Source organism: Fulmarus glacialis, unplaced genomic scaffold (assembly GCF_000690835.1).
Source record: "Fulmarus glacialis isolate BGI_N327 unplaced genomic scaffold, ASM69083v1 scaffold19849, whole genome shotgun sequence".
In the NCBI taxonomy this organism is placed as follows: Eukaryota; Metazoa; Chordata; class Aves; order Procellariiformes; family Procellariidae; genus Fulmarus; species Fulmarus glacialis.
The window spans coordinates 1-23,393 of NW_009235447.1; the positions used below are offsets into that span (position 1 = coordinate 1).

Here is a 23,393-nt window from a genome sequence, read left to right on the forward strand (position 1 = left end):
CCCCCCGCCAGCAGCCTGCGGAGGAGCGTGGCCGCGGCGAGCAGCACTGTGGGGGCTGGTGTTGGGGACCATGGGGTGCAGCCCCATCAAGAAGTGACTGCGGAACAAATCACTTGACTTCAAGGAGTACCGATGATAGCTGTACTATTGATTAGCAGCCAGTCTAACCAAACTTAACCTTGATGCTTGGCCCCTCTGAGCCCCCCCAGCATCTGCCTGCCTCCCAGCACCCCAGATGCAATGGGGGATGAGCTTCAGCAGATCTCTCCTTCCGTCAGGGATGGGGTTTGAAGAGGATGCCGCTGATGAGCCAGTGGTGGGTCCTGGGCTTTGGTGCTTGGGCATCAGCACAAGGCTTCGGCAGTGGAGCTGTTTCTGCCGAGTGGGAACAAAGGGGTGCGCCTGCCCGGCTCTTCTGCAGGGATGCTGATTTGGTAGCTAACTCAGAGTAACATTACAGGAAAGCCAGACTGGAGTGTTAATCCTGAGATTACTTACCCTGGCATATTCATGATGTAATTTCCTAACAAAGCTTTTTATTGAAATCCTGTCCAACCACATTCAGATGAGGCTAATGATACGCCGCTCCGGGTTACAGGCGTTTCGTCCATTAATGTTGCTTTTCTGGTTTTAGTTTTCTCTGCTTGTCAAACAGCAGTTCTAGGAAACACGACTGTATCGAGCAATATAGTACAGGCTGTAAGAAATTAGTTTTTCCTGGTTTAATTACAAAGTGCCCTTAAACTAGCAGGTTCTGGGAATGATTTACAAGTTTTGTAAAAGATTCGGTTCACCATCCTTACAGTGCTATAGACACCTGCAGATTTTTATTGCTACATGCTCGGTATATAGTTTCCCCTCCCCTTCCCTTTGCTTATTTCCATTATTTTAAGGGTTTTTTTTTCCCTTCCTTCTCTTTGCCATCTAAGAGTCTCTCAAGTTTGTCTGGAAGGCCTGATTTCTCTTTATGGTGTCATTAATAATGGAACAAAACCACATTAACAATTGCAACAACAGCCAGATAGGAGCCAGAAAGCTCCTTTTGCTCTCTAATATGCTGCATGAGTACTCTGAAATGCTTTATACAGAGGGTTTGCTTTATTTTTCCTCGCCCTTTTCCTTTAATGTCTTTTCGGACTCAACAAAATGCTTGACTTTGTCTTTCGCTGAAGAAAAGATAAAAACCACCAGAGTTAAAAATTCACAGAGATTCTAGACCTGCAACAGCACTTTAGAGGTAATTTCATCCTGTGAGAAACCATGGGAGAAAATTCAGCAAAGAAATGTTAACAGGGACTGGAGGGCATTGCCTCTGCAGGGTCAGAGGGCTGCGGGGGCTGCTCACCACTGCCTTGAGAAGCTTTTGGCCGATGCAGTGAGCTGGCAAAACGGCTGGCAGAGAGCAGGAAAGAGCTGAACCAGCAACAGAAATGTACATCGGGCACAGGTATAGAAGAAAAATTGGTAACATCCTGCTGGACCCTCCTCTTTCACATGAAGTTGGTGGTCCAGGCTTACTTTATTCTGGTCTTCTGGAAGTGAAAAGAAGGAGGTCTCAGTGTGTAAAAGTATTCCTTCCATCCATATAAGATGAAAAAAAGTCTTTTTCGGCCTCTGAAGTAGAACCTGGCCAAATCTGCACTTTGTTTGACAGTGGTTTCTTTTTGCCTTTTATTTTTTTGGCAGAGGCGCAGTACAAAAAGCCCTTCTCTTACCCCAAATCAATCAATAGCTGTAAGAGGAGAGACCATGGGCAGTCCTGGTCTGTCAGCATTCCTCCACTTTTTAAGCTATCTAGACTGCCTGAGTCTCCTTGTGGTTTTGGTCTGTGGTTTTGGGGGTTAGGAAAATAGAGGAAAAAATGAAATGAAGTGAAACTCAGCCTTGAAAGATGCAGAAATGTATATCTGAGGATGCACAGATGCCTAGTAGAAGACAGACATTTGGAAACAGCTTTTGTCAAATGAGAGGTACTCAAAGCACACCTTGATGGGGATGGCCGGGTGATTGCATTCGCCCACGAGGCACTGTTCAGTGTCAGAAATGAAAGAGGCTTTCGCTACGTGACATTAAAACTCTTCCAAGTTGTTACATCCTCCTTCGGTATTTACAGAGAGTGCAATCCCCCATTTTCTTTCAACGGGAAACAAAAGCACAAAGTTGCTTTTTTCTAGGAAGTTTATGGCAAAACAGAGGAAAAAAATTCCTCACTTTCTTGAGTCTCTGAGGAGGCCGTTATCCCTTCCAGAAGGTGTGGCAAGAGCACAGGGCACAGCCAGCACAGGGACAGTTGCTGCAGGCTTGCACTACGGTAGCAGGACACATTATATGACCACTGCAATTCACTGAGCTCTTCGTTAGTGTTTTTCTCTCTCTCTGTCCTCCTTCCTCCTTCTTTGTCCAGTTCATCATCCTCAATGCACCTGCCTGCAGATGATGCCTGAGACGCTGGGGCGTTGATTATCAACACCAGCTGCAATTCTTGCGTGACAAGCAATGCCAAGAAAAACCGCTTGACCCAGAGAAGCAGCTACGGCACCAATCAGGGTGACAGCCATGAAAACTTACTCAAATCCTGCAAAATTAGAAGTAAATCTTGTAGGAGTTGGCTACAAAGGCTTTCTGGTGTGGCTCTGCTTTCAAGATCTTCCCAGAGACCGAAGGAAGACAGTGATTGCATCCACGCCTCACTTTTACTACAACTACTAGGTTGGGATTTCCAGCCTGGCGCAGTCGGTGCGTGACTCTGGGGACCTTGGAGACGTTGTGTCTAGTGACACAGGCAGGCTGGCTCTCCCAGAAAGCTGTATATGTGTCACCTGAATGCTTGTTTCTCAGATTTATAGTCCAGCTCTATAAATCAAAGAGGCTTAAAGAATCCCAGGCATCACCCAGTAGGTAAATCTATTATCAAAAACTTGTTTTGATTCATCTAAAGCTGCTCAAGAATTTAAATCCCGTTTGCTGAATATTTTCACGATTCTTTTCCCAGCCTAGAGTCCGAAATCCCATAAGCAGTGTGTACTGTCTTTCTCCTCTTGTCTTTTATTCAACAGATCAGGGGTAGAAGCTGACACCCAAGTATGGGTGACCCAGGTCAAATATGGACACTTCTGGGGAGGTGGGATGGAGGAGAATAACTGGATGCCCATTTCTTTTACTTTGAAATGTTAACTCCATGGAACAAAGTAGGCTTTAATTTCAGAAAAAAAAAGACAAAGTAACACTATCAAAGTAATAATGCGTTTCTGATTAAATAAAAATATTTTTGTTCCAGTTTGACCAGGACACCAGAAGGTCAGTCATTCATATAACCCTCACCTCACCTCAATGTCTGAAGTTATTGTCTGTTGTCTAGAAAAGGGCCTGGTTAGTGTTACACCATACAAAGAAAATATAAAAGGAGCTTTTATCACATGTAAGAATCATCTGACCATTTTCCAAGATACTCTAGTTCTACTTTGCTGATCTATGGTACTTTTCATTATCGATTATTAGCAATGTGAATAATTTAAATTGCAGAATTCAGCAAAGCAAATGGCACATCTATCCGCTGTGTGCAGAATGAAAACAATCTCAAAAAGGGGAAAATACACAAAGGGACTCTTGTGTCTTCCCTTTTTCCCTGTGAGTTTTGATTTTCTCCTCACCGTTACCAGAATAGCACAAGGTTTTGTCATCCCAAATCTTGGGATGCCCCAGGCGCTCAAGCCTGTCTCCCATCTCCAATTTGGTCACTGTCCTAAGATGCAAGAGTAGTGGTATGTACAGATTAGGTCAGAACTTAAATAGAATTAAGCATGAGTAATAATTAAACAAGTCAATAATTAAGCATGATTAAGCTGGTCTAGTTGAAATGGGCCATTTAAATATCTACACTTGAGTCTCAACAGCTCTTTTTATGTGGATCACCTGAGCACCTCTCAGTTTCATTTGGTGTAAATTTGGTGCAAAGAATTTACTTTGACCTGCCCTGTCAGCACAGCCGTGTCCTCACATGGTCTAACTGAGCTGCTGAAACCAGAACCCTCTTTTTCTACCACTGATTTAGGCGCTCTCTGGCTTTGCAGAAGGGCTGAGCAGGAGCTGCCGCAGGGTCTCTCTGGAAAGCCAGGCTTGATACTCTTCGCTGTGGGCAGCCCATGTTGGCTCCCATGTCTGGACACAGCGCCTGCGGGGCAGCTGGGAATACACAGCACCAAAGCAAATCGAGTCAAGCCCATCTGGCCCTGCCGAATGACTGCTGAAGCATTTTAGGCATGTTGCCTTTCAAATAAAGACCACGACTGAGCAATGGTGGTGTAATTATGGTGTCTTCTGCGGAAGCAAGTGCGGGTAACTCAGGGCGGTCACAGCTCAGACCCTTGCATATGCACCATGGGTGGTTTCCTCCTGGAGCACCACGGATGTCACAACGTCTATTATAGCTTGGCCCCAGCTCCCCACCTCAGCCTGTGTGTTGGGAGGATTTAGGAACTGCTCCAAACATATCAGAGATGGAAACTTCATTTATTTTTTGCCTCTAATTTGCAGGAGTGCAGTGTGGGTAGGTGGCTGGTGGAGGAGATCATGCAGCACCATCAATGACAGCAGAAGACCTCCCAACAACCTTAACAGAGGTGCATGGTGACCTGGGACAGGCTGCAGGTGTCTTGCCAGGGCCCAAAGGCCACTGGCCACTTGGGGAGATGCATATCCGACTGGCAAGTGGCAGGCGATGGTGCTTGGTGGCAGTCCACACCTTCTGGTGAGGACACTTCTGGTGATACTGGGAGACCCTCATTCAGGGCGTGGGGAAAGGTCTGCTCTGAAAGGGAAGCGCTGGTTTGTGTTACTTGGGGCTGCACTTAGGTGGTGCTAGAGAGTAAATAATTAAAACCTTTCTGCAATTTGGGTGTCTGGATGGAGAGTTCGGCAACATTTGTCCCTAAAATATCTTGTGAAGAACGGTGATCAGATGAACTCGGTACTGCCCAATAAGTCGCATCTCATAGGACATGCCAGGGCTGCAGTGCTTAAGGAAAAAGAAACTTAAATAGTCTTATCTTTTTAGTATGTTCTCAAAACTTGATTCGAAGAACAGGAGACCCTCCAGTTTTATCCAGTGACAAAAATCCTTGCCTGAAATTCCCACCAGAGGAATATTTAGAGTGATACAGTCCAAATAAAAATTCACAGACCAAAATGTGACTTACGCATTCTCTCGCCCATAAGAGCACAACTGGGGGAGCGGCAAGCGCAGCCTCTATCCTGCCTCTCTTGGTCGTATTTCTTCCAACTTCCCAAGAAACCCCATTCTCCTTTCTTGCCATGCACATCAGGATTGGCACCGGGCATTTGCATTGCCCTGCAAGTTGTGTGGGGGAGAGGAGAACTGGGTAGGGTGGTGGTCATCTTTGTCAGAGCACGGTGGGGCTTCTCTCATATCGAATCTGCCTGCAGGAATTTGGAGCCTGAGTGAGTTTTAGTATCGCAATCACCTCTTGAAGGTAGGCATCCTTTCCCTCTTGGGTGTTTTATAGCCCTGGCGTACAGAGTGTTTGGATAAGGGCTCTCAGATATGGTGCTTGCTTTACAAAAAATGTGTAGGACCTAGAATTTGGTCCTTCGTAGCGACAGGGCCAGTGTGTGATGAGGTTGGACTCCACAGTGGAAGTACAGCTAGAAATTCCAGGTTTTATATCCAACTAGCCAGTTTTAAGTTTTGCTGTTGGTTTTAACAGTAGTGTGCCAATCTGAGAGACATTATCTCCACTGCAAAGTTAAAAGCAAGGTCTAATGTGGCCAAAGCTCTGATCCATATTGCAAGCTGTAGCCCCTTGTCTTTTCTACAGCCTTCCCCAGCTGTGGTCTTGCCACCTGTGGGATCCATTTTGAGTTTCCAAAAAGGGGCTACACAACAGCATGTGCAGCTGATGAGCTCAGAGCCTCGTCCAAAGCCCGAGGACTTCTGGAGCTTCATGTGTGTGCACTGACCCTCACATGCAGAGAGATCACTGCAAGACCATGACCTCAGTTTGTGTAGTGTTCCCTAGATTTGAATCACCATGATGAAGTGAACGGGAGTACTCCCGTAAATCAAGTTACATATGGAATTAAAATAAGTGCTTGGTCCTAAGGACAGCAAGCAGGGGCAGTTCATCTAGTGCTCTTGAAAGGCTTGCCCAGCCTTCATCTACTTCAAACAGCATTTAATTTTTTCTGTACGGTTTACTTTTCTAAGAGGCCTTTTAGTTCTGTGAATTTAGTTTTTTCTGCAAATTTAAGTTTACCTGTATACTTCTGTATCCCAGACTTCTATTTCAAATGTCTAAACAATTTTCTGAACCTGGAAGGGCTTTGGAAAGGTGGTCTCTTAATGAATTGATGTAGAAACATCAATACAGCAATTGGGGAAAAAAGTTTGATATTCAATCTGTATTTATCTCTGATCCTCATTAAACGTTTGATGTTTGATTCCTGCTTTTGGGAAAACCTCTTGTAAGCTTGTGGAGGATCTGTGTTGTAATTAGACGAACTGAGGGCAGGGATTGCAGGTTTGATTTCAGCCTCATTTCCACTTTTTTCACAGTCTTATTCCCAGACTGATATGTGCAAAGGTGACTTTCCTCCTGACGAGGGGGTTATATAGCCAAAGCAGCTTCAGCGAGGTTGATCTAAATCTACCTTGATGGGACTGAGCAGTAATCTTTCATAGACTGCATGCGAGTTAGCATGAATTTATGTTAAGGCAGCATTAATTTCCTTCAATGATGTCAGGACACAACCTCTGCATGGCCTTTGGTGACTGCAGTGCTGCTAAAGGCTACCTTTTCATTTATGCTTTGCCGTTCAGGTGGCCACCAGTGCTCTGGTGGCCATCAGTGCTCATAGACATTAAAGATTTCATTTTCATAGTGTGTTATTCTCAGTGCCTGAGAACCTCAGAGAGGGCACAACCTGCCTGCATTCCCACTACGGACCCGATGATTGCTTCCCATATCCCTTTTCCTCAGGTCCAGAGCAGTGGTATGAAAGCCTGTCTCTAACCAGTCACGTCCATCCAAGGAGAAGCTACACACCAGTGGTGCATAAAATAACTCATTTCTGGAAACCAAATGCTCTGGTTTATGTCCAGTGTATAACTCCCTGTCCATAAAGTGCTTCTTACATTTACAATTAGTAACTGGGTAGTGAGGCCAAGAAATAAAAAAATGAAAAAAGCCCTTTCAGTACCTAAATGGGCCCCTTTTTCTTTATGTCTGTTTCACTACCCAATGAAATGATAACAACTGCGTAGTTCATAATATTCAAGGTCTAGTATGTGTGATATCTAACTGGGAAGAATGGTACTTGAGAAAGTAGAACAGAATGTTCCCCTTTACCACCCTTAAACTTTCCACTCCTACATCGCAGTTCTCCTTTAATTAATGATGATGTGGGACAATGGGGTAATTTTATCCAACATAGACCCTTTTCTTATGCCAAAGGCAGGTTTGGGTGAAGGTGGATGTCACTAGTTGCTGAGCTTCTGGTCATTGTTCAGTACCATATTGTCACAGGAGGAATATTTCCCCATAGAAGAGAATATTCTCACTTTGAGCAGCATATCTATGACTATCCTGTGCTGTGCTCCTCAGCCCCGTTTCCCGTGTGTTTCTCTCTCTTTCCTGTCTGTGGCTCTTCTGCTCTTCCCTCTTGTTTCCTTGCCTGTACCAATGAACACTTTCAGACTGGCAGGGCTCACTGCCTGTTCCTTCCTAATTCCATCTAATATGATAATCACCAATTAGATAGTTAATCTTTGCAATTAATTATCATAGTTAGGCTTGAAAACTTAGCATGATTAAGGGATGTGCAGGGGAATTAATTTCTGCTAGGCATCGTTTCAAACTATCCTGTTCAGTTCTGTTGCACATCAGTCCTTGGACTGTGCTCATCACTCTGTGATCTGAGCCCTGTCCAGAGCTGCATTATGCGATGTACAACACAACATTGCACAGTTCACCAAAATTGTAAAAAACGTGGAAAAGTTGGAAATTTTTCAGTTTGCTTTAGTCCCATAGTGTAATATTTCTCTCCAATTCTGTAATGAAGTCAAGGTCTGTTATTACTGAATTATGAGTGTAGGTGAACTCTGGCAGAAAATAAATCCCACGTTTGTATTAAAGAAAACCTTGTCGTGCCCTTTCTGCTATACAATACAAGTGTCACAGCTTGCAGTTGCATAGCAAGAGTTCCCAAGACGCACTATGGTCTTGACTTCTTCTCCATGGTTGGAGCTCAAGGGTAAAGCAAGGCTCTGAGCATTTGTCAGCATTAAGCTAAAAGAGGTAGTACCTGGATGGTACTTGGTTGCTGATCTCCAGCTGTGAGGTCAGGGTTGGAAGAAGTAAGGAACAGAAGACATCACTGGGGTTTGCCAGTCTGAACTCTGGGCTCGATGTCACGTACCCTAGGGCTCCCTGAATGAATTCCTCCTTCAAACAGAGGATCACTTTCAGAAAAGCTTCCAATTTCACTGTAGCATTTTTAGTCATGAAGAATTTACCTCAATCCTTGGCAAATTGTTCTAACATTTAAAAGACCTTAAAAGGTCCTTAAAAACTGAGCCTCGTTTGTAGTCTGAATTTGTCTAGTTTTAACTTCTAGACATTGGATCTTGTCATAAATCCTGCCTGTGAGAGAAGAGAGACATTATCAAAGTAGCAGGAACATGCTCTGGGTATGATTAATCTCATCTAAATTTCAACATTAGAGTGCATAGCATCACTCAGGGCTTCTTTGCAGGACAACACAGGCAATAGTCAGTTTTAGACTGTGATTCACCTGATCTGTCTATAGACATCTGCGTTAGATTGTCCATTAGCCCATACCAAAGTGCATCTCGTTTGTTTGCCCAGCTGAGCACACGATGTGGACTGCTCCTCACTGCTTCCCGGTCACTGATAAGTGCAGTTCAATAGCATAATGCCAAGAATAAACCTTACTAGAGATTCAGATACTGGATGATAATTTCCTACTTGTAATTACGTTTCAAGACCTGTCAGTTAGCCAGTTGTTAATCCACCTAATGTACACGGCATTGATTTTGTATTGTTCTTGTTTCTTAATCAAATTTCTGTCTGATACCATCTCAGATGCTCCACATCTAGATGAAGTCTAAAAATGTCAAAGAAAACCAAGACAATGGAAGCCTCAGTGGATCCTGCCAGCCCAGGCAACAGTAGAGTGCTTCCCAGATGCTGGCATTTGCTGCTTTAAGTCTGTCTACTGCAAATATTTTATCCTCTCAGTTCAGTCCCAGGTCCCGGGCTGCTGACTGACCACTTTGCGTAATGTTAATGCATTCCTGGGTCTGTTTTGAAGTGAACCAACTGGTTTCTTCGAAACCAAAACTCAGGTGCTATTCTGGAGAAAGTTCACTCCAGATCACTCCAGAGGACTGAGATTGAACTAGATTTGGCTCCTCCAAATTCTGCAGTCTTCCACTTCTATTCCAGCAGGCTTTGCACCCCCACAGTCTGGTTGTATTCATGCTACAACTTGGCCTAGGGGCCCAGGACTGCTCCGTCATGCAGAAGCATTTAGTCATGTAGACATAACCTTTGAGTCCACCGGGTCCTCCCCCTGCCCCATGGAGTGACTCAGCACAAGCAATGTCCAACGGGCTCTTCATCTCCTTTGAGGTAGCTGACCAAAACCCAGTCCACCCACTCCTTTCATCTGGAAGCTCTTTTCCCCATTTTTAGAATCTTTCTGCTCATTATCATGCACAAACCAAAATGACACCAGCAGCCTTGAAGACTCTTTATCACACCCATATTCACATGAATGATCCAGACTGTTCTGCCCTTTTTGTCCCAGCTTTTGTTAGTTTTCATAAACACTTGCATGCAGCCGGCTAAGCTGGACTTCTGTTATCTTGGAGAATTTTGGGTTCAGATCACTGTACAGCAATAAAAAAAAAGCATAGTTTTATGATAACTTCAAAATGAAAACTTTCTAGGATTCAACTTTTGTTATTACCAATGGCTGAAGCGAGAACATATCTGAAAAGGGTCCCAGTCCAGCCCACCGAAGGGATGCTGCTGCTGAAGGAGTTTAGCTTCTTGATGCTGCCATGTGACTGGCATTGCAGTCTTCCAAGGTCACAAAATCACAGAGTGGCTGAGGTGGGAAGGCACCTCTGGAAATGGTTTAGTCCAACCTCCTACTCAGAGCAGGGTCAGCGAGAGCAGGTTGCTCAGACCTGTGTCCAGTTGGATTTGATATCTCCAAGGATGGAATGGGTGACCTGTTTCAGTGCCTGATCACACTCACAGTGAAAAAGACTTTTCTTGTGGATTATCCTGTGTTTCAGTTTGTGCCCATTGCCTCTTGTCCTCTCACTGGGCACCACTGAGAAGAGTCTGTCTCTGTCTTCTTTTTTTCCCCCCCTTCAGGTATTTATATACATTGATAAGATCCCCCTGAGCCTTCTCTTCTCCAGGCTGAATAGTCCCTGCTCTCTCAGCCTCTTGTCATATGAAAGATGTTCCAAGCCCTTAATCATCTTCATAGTCCTTCAGTGGACTGTCTCCAGTAAGTCCATGTCTCTCTTGTACTGGGCAGCCCAGCACTGGACACAGCACTCCAGATGTGCCTCACCAGGGCTGCGTGGAGGGGAAGGGTCATGTCCCTTGACCTGCTGGCAATGCTCTGCCTAATGCAGCCCAGGAGGCTGTTGGCATTTTTCGTCAAAAGGGCACGTTGCTGGCTCATGGTCAGCTTGTTGGCAACCAGGACCCTTAGGTCCTTTTCTGTAAAGCTACTCTCAAGCTTGTCGACACCCAGCCTGTCCTGCTGCCTGGGGTTATCCCTCCCCAGGTGCAGGACTTTGCACTTCCCTTTGCTGAACTTCACAAGGTTCCTGTCAGCCCATTTCTCCAGCCTGTCCAGGTCCCTCTGGGTGGCAGCACACCCATCTGCTGTATCAGCCACTCCTCCTGGTTTTGTATCATCTGACAACTTGTTGAGTGTGCACTGTGCCCCAACACTAAGGCCATTAATGAAGATGCTAAACAGTAGTGTCCCAGCGTCAAACCCTGGGTACACCACTAGTGACTGGCATCCAGCTGGACCTTGTGCTGTGGATCACAGACCTTTCAGCCTGGCAGTTCAGCCACTTTTCAGTCCACCTCACTGTCCACTTATCTAATCTGTACTTCATCAGTTTGCTTGTGAGGACTTTGTTAGAGGCAGTGTCAAAAGCCTTGCTAAAGCAAAGATAAACAACCTCCACTTGTTCGGGATTGTGAATTAAACTGACCAGGAAAACTGCCCTCCAGCTATGAACAGAAGTTCTCAACTCATGCAAAATGAGTGTTCATCATGTATAACAGAGCTTTCTTCCAAAGATCTCAAAATCAATTAAAATGCTGTCCCTCTTCAAGGGACTGGGAAAGTAAAGCACGAGTGAGTCAAGTGAGTTGCCTAAGGTAGATTTCCAAAGTCTAACTTGTGTAGCGATACCTGCAGGGTCAGATAAGATAGCTGGTGGAGGGAAACTGAGGAGGGGAGGAGGAAAATGGACACCTCTGCCAAGGCAGATCCTGTATTACTTCAAGAGACCTGCCAAAAGATTTAAAAAAACCCACAAAACAACTATTTGGCCATTTGGCCAAAGAACTGAAACAGAACACTGTCTGTTCTTGAGGTTGTTTAATGTTGAAGAATGACATTTCCCAGCAGACTTAAGGAAAACTTTCACTACACGTCATTTGGGATGTTCATGCTTTTGTGTCTGATAATGGAAACCTTATTCCAGTTCACATTTTTCTCCTTTTTTTGATTATTCCAGACAGCCCAAATTCCAGTCACAAAGATGATCCTGGCCCCTACCTGGAAGGGCAGAGAAAACCATGTTTTGCTGCAGCAGCATTCCCAGCCCTGGGGATGATGGATTGCCTCAAAGTTTTAAAGATCAGCAAAGCAAGCTTGCTTTTTTTCTGGATTTACAAATGTCCTGTTGTGGGGGATTAATGCCTTTGAATTCTTCCCTTGTTATAGGAGCACAAAAGTCAGTGGTGATCTAGAACAGGAAAAGTTATTAGAAGACTGAAAAGCTCTGCTAGCTGAGCTGATGTATTCTCCGGCAGAGGCTGTAGTAAAGTCTGAGAACTGCGAGGGAAAATTGGTGTGTGGCATGTGGGATAAAGCCAGAGAGCACAGCATTCATGGGGAAACGATGAGAGGATCACCCTGGCCCCGCGCAGCTCATTGCTCACATGGAAGTATCTCCCTGACAGCGCTAGAAATGTCTGGCAAAACTGCGAGTGTTTCTTTGCTTTCTTGCTGGATGCCAGCTGTTATTCCAGTGAGGACACAGTTAGGAAATCCTAAAAATGAGCATAAGTGAGAAGGGAAGAGATGCAGATTTCCCTTCAGAAGTGTTATGTTCCTATTTTTCTCATCTATGTAAACCAGACATCCAAAGAAGCCTGGTGAGGATCTGATGAGATGCTGAGAACTCACTGCAAACCAAATGCTTCCCAAATTGCAGGTCTTTTTTTTTTTTTTTAATTAGACATGAGAGATAGGGTATTATTAACCTCAAAAATGCCAGAAACAGGTAGCAGCTGTCTACGCTGGGAGAAGTTAATGAAAACTGGAACTGTACAGAGTCATTGGCATGGACGCATTGAGGAGGCAAAGGAGGTAAATCCAGAAATGGAGGGGTAAACTGGGACCCTCCAGTTGCTTTTGCTTAAGCAAATTTTTTATGAAGAGGAGGCAAGGAGAAAAAAAAGGAATACTGAACTGGAGGCAGTAACCTGTCAGAAGAATGATTTCATGGGAGCTGGGTCATTATCCCCCATGCTGGCAACACCTCAAGGACTTTGGGTGTGCTGGGCTGGAACAACTAGGAATTTTGTCATTAAGTATAGGCTAGAATTGCTATTATATTTATTTTACTTGCAGCTAATTGCTTTCAAAACTTTACCTGACCTTGATGAATGTTTTCTTTTTAAGCTTGCTGGGGGATGTTCTGAGGAGGGAGTCATATAAGGATGTGTCCTGTTAAACCACGACAGGATGGAAAATGGTAAACATTCAGGAGAGTTACAGTAATTGTGTCTTTGCCATTTTCGTCTCTCCACGCGAAGCAGAGCGTGTTTTAGCGGTATGAAATTCAGAGAAGCTTTGTAAGGGCAAAGTGTCTCTGCTGAGTGTGCCATATACCCCTTACAGCACTATTTGAAGTCACTGGGAGTTTTCTGTGGTGACACTGGGAGGTGATGTGACGGTGGTGGTAACGCTCTTCAGCAATGTCTTACCCCAGAGCGCTGTCCTTCGACGCTGTCTCAGGAAGCTGTGGATCTACTGCCCGCCAGGCCAAGCGCGTGAGCACGGAAAGGCTTTAATATCAAAGTTCGTGACTCTGCAGGGGAACAGCAGGAGAAGTTAGGCACAGCGGTGTGGAGAAAAGATATCTCCAGATGTAGTCATTTGCCTTTCAGAGCCGCTAAGTGGGATGGTCGGTGAGTGGGATGCTGACCTTGACATGAGGAGACTGGAGTTTCGCTCTCATCTGGGCCGTGCAGCAGGTCTGTGCCCTTGTGCAAGTGCACTGTGCCAGCTTTGGTCTGCTCCGCACAGAGGGCCATACAGGTCCCCACACTAGGTCATACCTAAAGCTTTCAGGGGAGTATGCTTAGATCAGTATACTGAAACTGTGATTTAACAACAACAGCCCAGTTCTTCTAGTGCTGTGGTAATGATAGCTTTGGTGTCTCCCTTAGCTAAGCACAACCTCACATGCTCCCACTCAAATCACTGGGGTGTGAAAAACTTCAGTGGGTGACCACCTAGGGCCATAGTTAATGGTAATGCTTTTAATTTGCAAAGCAGCTTTTTTCCCCTTTTCTAGACACACGTTATAATTAATATTTCATGACAGTCTGTACAGATACAGGAAAGAATTTCTGGTCTTGATTTAACAAAGCATATCTACAGGACTGCTGTGCAAGGGAAGTTAAGTGTGCCCAGGTCTTTACTAACACTAGGGCAAAGCATAAAGTTGTGTGATATTTTTCTGATGAGGAGCAGAATCTCCACCTTGCTGAGGGTGGGTATTTTAAAGGAGATGGATGCTCCCCATGGGGAATGGAGTCGTCAAAGCCATATCTAGAGCTTAAGGCTGCCAGAACTCCTCCCGGGCCACTGCAATTGCCTTGGTACAGTTCAGAATGACACGTGGCTCCTCGCTGAGCTTGCTGCAGCCACGCGTGGTGGCACCAGCAAAGTTTCTCGCCTTGTGCATGCACAGCGGAGTGTTCAGCATGTGCTGGAAGAAATTCACGGAGCAGCATACTGTTTTCACCCTCAGCAGCTCAGTTGGCTGTCAGGGTTGCTCTGCTGTGGGGTATTTTGGATATGTCAGTAAATATCTTCCCTCCAACAGTGCTAGGTGTTTCCACGCACAGCAGCTCCCACAACCACTTCGTGAAGGTTTTGTGGCGAGGGGCTGCGCAGAGCGCGGTTCCTGTGGCTGTTGTGGGTGGATTGCGACTGACCCCTGGTGAGCCACTGCACAGCTGCCGAGGGAAGTATAAAGTGACAGCCATCCATGAGCCATCACTGCAGGATCCTTCTGAATATTTATTTCAGATGCCATCTTAACGACCCATCTCACTGTGGGATGGTCTTGGTCCATCAGACTCCAGGCTAGAGGCCAAATTCACTAGTTATCTGGGTTGCTTTTCTTCTGACCTGTTGAGAATTTATGCCAACAAGGTATCAGGGGCTTTTCTGCACAGACCTGGTGGCTTGAATCTTTTGGGATCTTGCCCTCAGGATTTTGTGTCCCTGCAGGCAGGTTCAGGATCACTTTCCAGCACCTTTCTGTCATCACAGTCCTCTGAGTGCTCTCACACCAGTTTGTGTATGTGTCCCACACGATCCCACCACTGTGCTTGGGTAACACCTTCAGAAGAGTGATTTAACCAGGTGTTTTAGAGAACACGCATTCAAGAGTCTTTCTGGCACCTTCATTTTTCCAGCTGGTTGAGTTTTTCTAAATAGTGGCTATGTAAAACTTTTTTATCCAGTAATTAAGGGCTGTTACTTCATCTTGCTCATCTGCTTTTGCCTTACCAGGTCATGAGAGAGGGGATGTCCTCTCCTCAGCCATGTGGCAGCAGACTGGCTGTGTGGCCTGAGACCGCGGCTGGGGAGAGGCATATGCAAAAGTTTTTGTGGTATCAAGGAAAGCTTTGTAAAGCATACAAAGAATGGTGCAGAACTGATATAACTGCTGGACTGCTGTGGTGGTTGCACTGCATTCCATAATCTGTGTTTTTATGGGTTTGATGTGCTCCCCAGGGATGATTATGCTAAAACTCTAGCTGTTGTAATGGAAACAGGTTTGCTCACCTTTTTTTTTAATCAAGAATACCCAATCTATTAAACATTAATTTGTCTCCTTTGTGGTGAGAAAAGTATGTGACTTGAGAATGCCATAAATGTTGGAGCATGATTTGTAGCCTTGCTTTTGGGTGGGGTACCAGGGGCACCCCGAAGCAAACACTGCTGAGGCCCAAGGTGCCCTGTGGTCACCACCACAAGATCGTGCTCCATCACCATGCGCCTTTAATCACTGCAGGCTTCGAGCTCACACATTCTCCTCGGATGAAGAGAGTGCATCTTTATTACTCTGCGAGGACTTTAAATAATTCATTACTGCAGAAAGCAAAGGGAAGAGCGATGCTGTTTGTGCCATACTCTAATTGCTGAATGCACCGTGACCTTCCAAACGAGGCCCTGCATTTAATCACAATTCTCTTCTAGTGCAACTGTTGGTGAACCCATTGTTCCTCCATCTGCTGCAGGGGGATGAGGGTGCCAGTTCCCCCCGTCATATTGCAAACATCCCACCTGCGGGGAAGGAGATTTCTCTGAAACAAAACCGCAGCCAGGTACGAAACAGCAACGATCGTCCCCAAGGTGAGAAGCACAGTGAATGTTTTAAAGGGGAAGAGCTGACCGTATGTCCCGTTCACCAGGGAGCAGGCTGGGTAGCAGATGACGGGGGGGATGCTCAGGGCAGGCTCCCCCGCCAGCAGCCTCAGGAGGAGCCCAACCAAGAAGCCGGCAGCCGAGCCGTAGGTGTTGGTGCTGGGAACGAAGAGGGCGCAGCAGAGCTGGGGGAAGAGCAGGGCGTACACCAGCTCGCCGCTGAGGAACCAGAGGTCATAGACAGAGCTGGAGTAAAAAGCCAGACAGGCAGCCCCAGCCCCAAACACCAGCATGGAGGTCCTCATGGCCCATAAGACCTCCGTCTCCGTAGCCTGTAAAACAGAGATTGTAACATTACAGACATGGTGTTTATTGGCGGGGTGACCAGCACTGCCCTGCCCTGGGCTGGTTCTCACCAAGCCCTTGCTGCTTTCAGGCAATGCTTGCCACCAGCAGCCGCCCAAGGCAGGCACCCCTGGAGATGGAGCTGCCCTCTGTAATTTTAAGGGTCATGGTTTTATGCTGTTTCCATGAATATCCTAGTCCAAATTTTATACCAGTCATTTTATAAAGAGCAAAGCTCACCAGCGTGTGTGTTTGTATCCCTACCAAGGACATGAACACCCCTGACCTATGTTTGAAGCTCTGGCTCCAGAGCTCAGTTCAGCGGCTGAAGGACAGACACCTCTAGTCACAGACCACACAGACAGAATTTGAAACGGTCTTGAAACAAAAGCATCTTCCCTGACACCAAAACTACTGAATGCTGTAACCAAGTACCTTTTTCCTCAGGATTTTCCTGTAGATATTGTGAGCGAACATGGAGCCAGCGGAGAGAAGAGATGAATCTGCAGAAGACATTGCAGCAGCAGCGATGGCTCCCAAACCAGCAATGGAGATGTACGCTGGGCAGAGATAGTGTAAAACAAGTGGCAGTATCATCGCTGATTCCCCTCGCTCGAGTGGACTTGGAAGACCGTAGCTTGTCTGGTTCCAGTCTTTAAAACAGAACAAGGAAAAGTCACAACAAGTCCTTCGTTGACATTTCTGCTGTCTTTGAAGCTGCCTTTCCACAGGGACCAGTCACAGCAGGGCTAAAGACTGAGACCCACTCAGTATTTTAGGACTTGGATTAATCTTTTGGATTCTCTTATGATCTCTTGTGATTCTCCTTAGCATGCTGCAGCTCTCACTAGATCAAAGATTTTCCTTTTCCCCAGTAGCATCTATAGAAATAGCTGTGCTTCGTGTGTTTCCAGAACTGTGACAGTTAAAGGTCAACCTTCTAGACCCTGCTCCTGAGGAGAAGGGAGTTTTGCTCTGATGCCCCTAGTGACAGATGAATTAATGAGTTCAACTGATTTCTTTAAACGTTTGGTGATCTGGCTGCTCTTCAACCCTTGCTCACAGCCAACACAGGACTGATCCCTGGGGCGGGGTCTGTGAGTTTACAGGACTGAACTTCTTGATTTCTTCAAGCAGGTTTTCTTCAGAACCTTATTAACAAACTGTAGTAATATTGCTGGGTCTCACATGCAGAAGGCATTAGCAGAAGCAAGCATAAAGTTTCTTGGAAAATAGGATTATACAGGGGTTTACAGGGTCTGCCTTCATCTTTCCTCAACACAAGGTCCATGAAAAGCCATTTCATTGTCATTAAATAGCTTTAAACAGGTCTTGGGGCTGTTTAAGTATCGCTAAGTAGTTGTGCACTGAATCTCAGAGGGCTCCACATTTCTGGTACAGATCACCTAGCTTAGTGGCCAGGACTACACTTTTAGGTACACGTGACTAGGTAATTTGAATTCTAAATCAGGACTTATTTTAATCACCTTTGACAAAAACATGTTCATTGTTCAGAGACAAACAATTAGTTTTACCTGTTGATGCTGCAACTGCACCGATGAGCACAGAGGGGATGGCCATTAAAAAGCACCCAAGTCCAGAAAGGTAGGAGATGAGCCTTGCCTGTCCTGGCGAGGCAGCGGAGAGCACTCTTTGGAAGTACGTTTGCCATGGAATGCTCCCAAGCACCTGAAACATTTAGATGTTACCAGTGGTACTCACCAGGCTGCTGGCTGCTGTAGAGCATCATCCATCCATTCAGGTGGATGATAATCTTTACTGTTATAAAACTCTCATTTCAAATGCATAAACATGGCCCAGCTTTAACTATTGAGGATGATATTTCTGATGGTTGAGGGTGTCCTTTTCCTTTGTTTTCATTGTGATGGATGTGAAATTTTGATCAAAAGAAGTTAATGGTTTGGCAGACTGAGAAAGCTGAAAAATAAGTTGCTTGGCATAGTGAAACAGACACAGAGGAGGGAAAAGAGAAGAGAAGTTTTTCAGGAATGCAACTTCTGTAAAAAATCTACCCAAACTTAGCTAGAGTATAACCTAAAATTAAAAATAAAATCACCATTTTCACTTTCTTAGCAGACAAATTTCATCAGATAAAATCTGAAGATTCTGTCCTCACCAAACAAGCTCAAGCTTTGGTGTGTCCCTGTTACCAATCTAGCAAGAGTGTAACAACCTCCTGCAGTCGTGGCTGTATTGGTAGCTCAAAAGTTGAGTTGTGCAGTGGAGCCAATGGCACCATGCTTGTTGATGACCTGCGGTAGTGTCATTTTAATTTTTTTTCAAATAGAGGGAATTTTACATAATTATGTTAAAAGCACACTATTGAGGCTGCAAGACCAACCCCTCAAAAGGTAGGAAATGCCTCAGTTAGGTGCCAGAAGTGGAACTAGTTGCCTAGATAGTCTTACTCAAGAGGTACATTCCTTGATGTGCGTAAAGGATGGAGTGTCCCTACTGCTTCTTTCCTTCCCACAGCTGAGCCCTGGATCTCCCCAGTCCATTCAGTGTGCTGTAGAGAGGTTGAGAGAAGGTTTTACACATCATCCTGCCCCTGCCAACTGTGCAACGTAGGGCTCCTGGCTGGAAGAACCCACTAGTTTTCCAGACAGAAAGCCCCCGCACAATCCCTTCTCCCAACCACCTGTCCAAGAAATACTCCATACCAGGTAGAAGAAGTCATCCAGCCACCTTCCAAGATACTGTTTTTCTATCGTCCCAATCCAAGGGTCTTGGTAAGATTGATGAGTTGCAGTGTAATAAATACTTTCCGTTGCAGAGTTTACCAGGGCAAAGGGGATACAGACCCACTAGGATAGAAACAGAAAGAGTTAACCATTTCCCCGGGGTTCTTGTTCTTGGAGAATCTATTCAGATATTGAAATGAAGGTAGATGTAGAACATAAAGTTACATAAGATTAAACCCAGACTAAGAGTCTTCCTTTCTTCCCCTTCCTTACTCTAAATCTACATGTTTCTTGTTCATGGCCTCATCAAGAACATGAGTCTGTAATTCAGGTCAATTGGTGCCTTCAGCAGACAGATCTCTCTCCTTTCCAGCCAAAATTGTTCTGGACAGGTTCTGCAGACCTTGCTGCCTTCACCCAGCAAGGCCAATAGCTTGTGTGAGCACTGGCTGAAATGCACAAGGACTGTAAGATGTTTCAGGAGACCTGTTCTCCCGAAGAAGAACAGTAGGGCAAGGGCCAGTATTGGTGGAGTTATTTTTGGTCTGAGACATACTGAAAAGAAGAGCAGGATTTTTTCCATTAGTTAGGAAACCGGTAACAAAGAAATGCACAGGACTTGCCAGGCTGAGGGTAACGAAAACCAGCTGGATGACATCTGTATATGCAACAGAGTAGAGGCCTCCCAGTAGAGTGTAGAGTATGACGGTGCATGCTGAGACAATGATAGCCAATGAGCCTCCAATATCCAAGATGACCCTCATTGTTGCTCCTGCAGACAAGGACAGCAGTCAAGTATTTTAAGACAGATTTCGTATGTGCAGAATACAGAATAAATAAGGATCTGTTATTCCCTTGGTGCCAGCACACCACACTGTATGAGAAGCGCACGGTCTACAGAGAGTGGGCAGAGTGAGGATTCAGGAGAGCCCATGTTCCCTTTCTGCTCTTGCTGCTACCTTGCTGTATGGCCTTTGCCAAGGCACTTTGCCTTTTTACATTTGCTTTCCCACAGGCAAGAGGAAGTTAATAACTCGTATCACCAGGCCTATCTATTATAATATCATTAATATATACTACTGTCATTTGTTTTAAACCTAAAAACATATTTTCCAGAAATGAGAAATGCTTGTGTTCCTCTCACAAAAGGAGACATGAAGCACAACTTTCCACAGCTTAGTCCAACACAATTCCCAAATGTGTATTATACTCTGATAGTTGCACCACATGACCTTTAACAAATATAAGAGCAAAGTAAGTATTTACCCAGGGATGCCAGGATAGCTGCAAACCAGAACACCTCTCCTAGCAGTGGTGGAATGAAGAGTAAGGTTCCCATCACGTTCCCATAAGATTCTTGAAGGGGATCCATCACTGTCACATAATTCTTGGATCTCATTGGATTTACAAAGAAGAAACCACCTATCAGAAGTGATGACATTTTGGTAGAATTTTACATGTATTATATTCCAGGAAAAAAAAATAAGAATACTATGGTATTTGGGTATCAGACCCGTATAGTGAATGTGGAATTCGTACATAATGGACCCTGGAGAATGATGCAGCCAACCAGACACCAGGGCCTCAATTCACTTGCCTAAATGTGGGGTTTCAACCATCTGAGAGGTCCCAGGTTATAAAGAACATCTGTTTACAGTTGACAGATATGACCCTCCACTTTTGGCAGACCTACATCTTTCCAGAGTGGTTACTGAGGGCCAGGTAGGTCTCCCTAGGGCACCCCAAATAGCATAAGATACCTGTGTGACTGTAACAGGGACTTAGCTCAGGGGACACCCACATATAGTCTCCTCTCCATCTCCAATGACCTACGAACCTGAGACACAAAGTGTTCTGGAATGCTTCCTGTGGAAAATGTCAGTAGGCAGAATAAGGCATTGAAGACTCATATTTGGCTAAAAAAGAGACAAACTTTTGTCCTTGACCATGTGATGCAACATGTTGATATATGTTCCTTTTATGGTTACATTTTCATTTTGGTGGCTTCATTGTCTCTTCCCGGAAATATATTGTTTTAATCTGTGCATTGAGTTGAGTCCCACCCGCCTTCATCTAAATATTAGACTTCAGACGTACAGCCGTCTCATTAAAACCAAAGAATACGTATTGTGCCTAACCCTGAAGCCAACAGGACTGCTTGTCTGGGCACTACTGACCTGAGTAAAGATTGCAGGATCAGACCTGCACTCCTCAATTTCATTAGTAAGAATTACTCACATAAGAAGTGCTGGCAGTATATTTCCAAGCCTGATTCATATTCACATCAGTTGGACTCTTTTCTCTCTTTTATTCTCTGACTTGAGAATAAAGGTTATTGTTCTTTTAGAAATTCCTGTACAAGATCTGCACCGGTCTCCTTGCTTTAATCATCCTGTGTCCCTACAGAGTTTATGGTATAACTTGGTGTGGATTGGAAGAAACTTTGGTCTTGGCAAGACAGCTGAATCTCAGCGTGAGTCCAATAATTCTTGGAGTTAGAAATGGCAACTTCGGTATAGGACACTACAAACTTAGCTTAATTTCAACAAAATAGTGACCAGCTGTAAAGTGGGATAAGCTAGATGCACTACAAATTCATCCTGAGATGAGATTGCTCAGAAGAATGCAATTTAGTGGAAAAATCAAGATAGTTTTAGTTCATCACACAGACATTTTGAAGAAAAAATTAAAATTATACCAATAATCTCAATAGTCTGTGAATAAGAGACCATGATAAAAAAACAATATGCACATAGACACATGCTTCTAAAGTTCTCAGATAAGATTTTTGTCCTATAAATTACTCCAAGCAGGCAAAACTCTACACTAGCTCCAAGCTACCCCAATTTCTTATGGTTCAGTTTAGAATGCTTATTATAAATGCTTATTCTGGATCTATGGGAGATTGAAGAAACAAAATCACCTTTAAAATGCACTCTATACTCTGTTACGCATCTTAATATACTCATACGATTTTTTTTTAAAGCTTGTGTGTCCTGATTATGTGAATTATTTACCGATAACAAGGGACAAGGCAAATCCCACAGGCGCCTGGACCCACAATAGTCCTTTTGAAGGCAGGTAGACGATTTCAGCTGTGCCATTGATATATGCTCCTCCAACCCAGGTGGCTGTAAAAATGGAAGATGGAAAGGTAAGAATTGCGATACTCAACTAGTCTTGTAGAACACTCTGAGAACTTGTAAACCTTTTTCTTATACAAATATTTAATCACACTTCTATTTTCTTTACAAAGTTTTCTCCTATAGTGAGATGTCCTGCTGAGTACAGGTAACAGTATTAGAATCTCGCCCTAAATAATTTCTCCGGTTCGAGAATGAATATCTATGTGTGCATGGAAAAACTCAATGTTTAAAAATTCAGAGGCGATTTGAATATACTCATTTTAAATTTCATTTTTCTCAGTGGAAGACTTTTGCTAGAGCGAACAGAATTGCCTTTGTTATTCTCCTGTGACTGATAGACCATCCTTCACTTACACAGTCTAAGAAAAGAGACGTTAGGGAAAAAAAAAATGCAAGCAGACGTTGCAGTCAGAATACAAGCCTACAACATGGGCTTAAGTGTCTTAGCCGGGCAAATACCACTTGGGGAAGCCTTCACAAAAAACGGGGCAGGGAAGCAAATTTCAGGTGATGCCGGGCAGGAAGGAGCGAAAAGGGAAGCGGAGGGCAGCAGTCAGTGGGGAAACATTTTCTCTTTAGGAGAGAGGCCAATGCTCACCATGAGTAGCAATTTATTCCACACAGAACTGCATTGTTTCAGGAGTAAGATTCTTCTTTTTTGCTGGATAACAGAAACTGGTTCAAGATTAAGACCACAGTCCTCCTTAATGAAGTGTGTCGTATTCTTCAGTCACTCTTAAATTAATCTCTTTAATTTAAAAGAATCTACATAAACATTAGGTTCTGCTCAGTGTGAGGAGGTTTGGAAGAATCCATCCCAAAATGATTCATGAAACCATAATCCTTTAAATCCACACTTAGGTAAAATCTGCCCTGACATTAAAGGAGTTTACCTGCTTTGAAGGAAAAGTCCCCCGGATCTATGTAATGCATGTGTTTTAAGAAGAATTTTTAAAAGTCCTTTAATAAAACTTACCTGTTGCAGTAAACAATCCAATGAAAACATTTATATTCCTGCCTCCAACTATGGCCATTTCAGTTGGATTCCTGTTCTGCTGGTCTTTTTTGCTTTTCCAAGAAGCCCAAATTCCAGTAGCTAAAGTTAACATAAAAAACACACTCAAAGATACTAAGCCTGGTGTATTTAGAGCCATTTTCTGTTGCTTAATTTAGATCATAGAGAGGAATAATGGCTTGATGATAATATTCTTTGATCGAG

The 23,393-nt window shown here is 44.4% G+C and overlaps 1 protein-coding gene across 1 annotated transcript; it reads right to left on the reverse strand.

Moving 5' to 3' along the window:
* Window positions 1-15,806: 15,806 nt before the first annotated feature.
* On the reverse strand, window positions 15,807-23,328 carry LOC104082788 (high affinity choline transporter 1-like). Its single transcript, XM_009586032.1, has 8 exons — window positions 23,151-23,328; window positions 22,046-22,159; window positions 20,295-20,450; window positions 19,652-19,800; window positions 19,008-19,151; window positions 17,859-18,012; window positions 16,759-16,976; window positions 15,807-16,310 (listed from the first exon to the last, which is right to left on the reverse strand). The coding sequence occupies exons 1-8, from the start codon at window positions 23,326-23,328 to the stop codon at window positions 15,807-15,809; spliced, it is 1,617 nt and encodes a 538-aa protein (XP_009584327.1).
* Between the last annotated feature and the right edge of the window lie 65 nt (window positions 23,329-23,393).

Excerpts from the sequence above, each read along its gene's own strand:
- LOC104082788 (XM_009586032.1), bottom strand. The coding sequence starts at position 23,328 with ATGGCTCTAAATACACCAGGCTTAGTATCTTTGAGTGTGTTTTTTATG. Across the intron at positions 20,451-22,045 it reads TGCCTTGTCCCTTGTTATCG|GTGGTTTCTTCTTTGTAAAT; the intron begins GTAAATAATTCA and ends CACTTCTGATAG. Across the intron at positions 19,801-20,294 it reads AGCTATCCTGGCATCCCTGG|GAGCAACAATGAGGGTCATC; the intron begins GTAAATACTTAC and ends CCTTGTCTGCAG.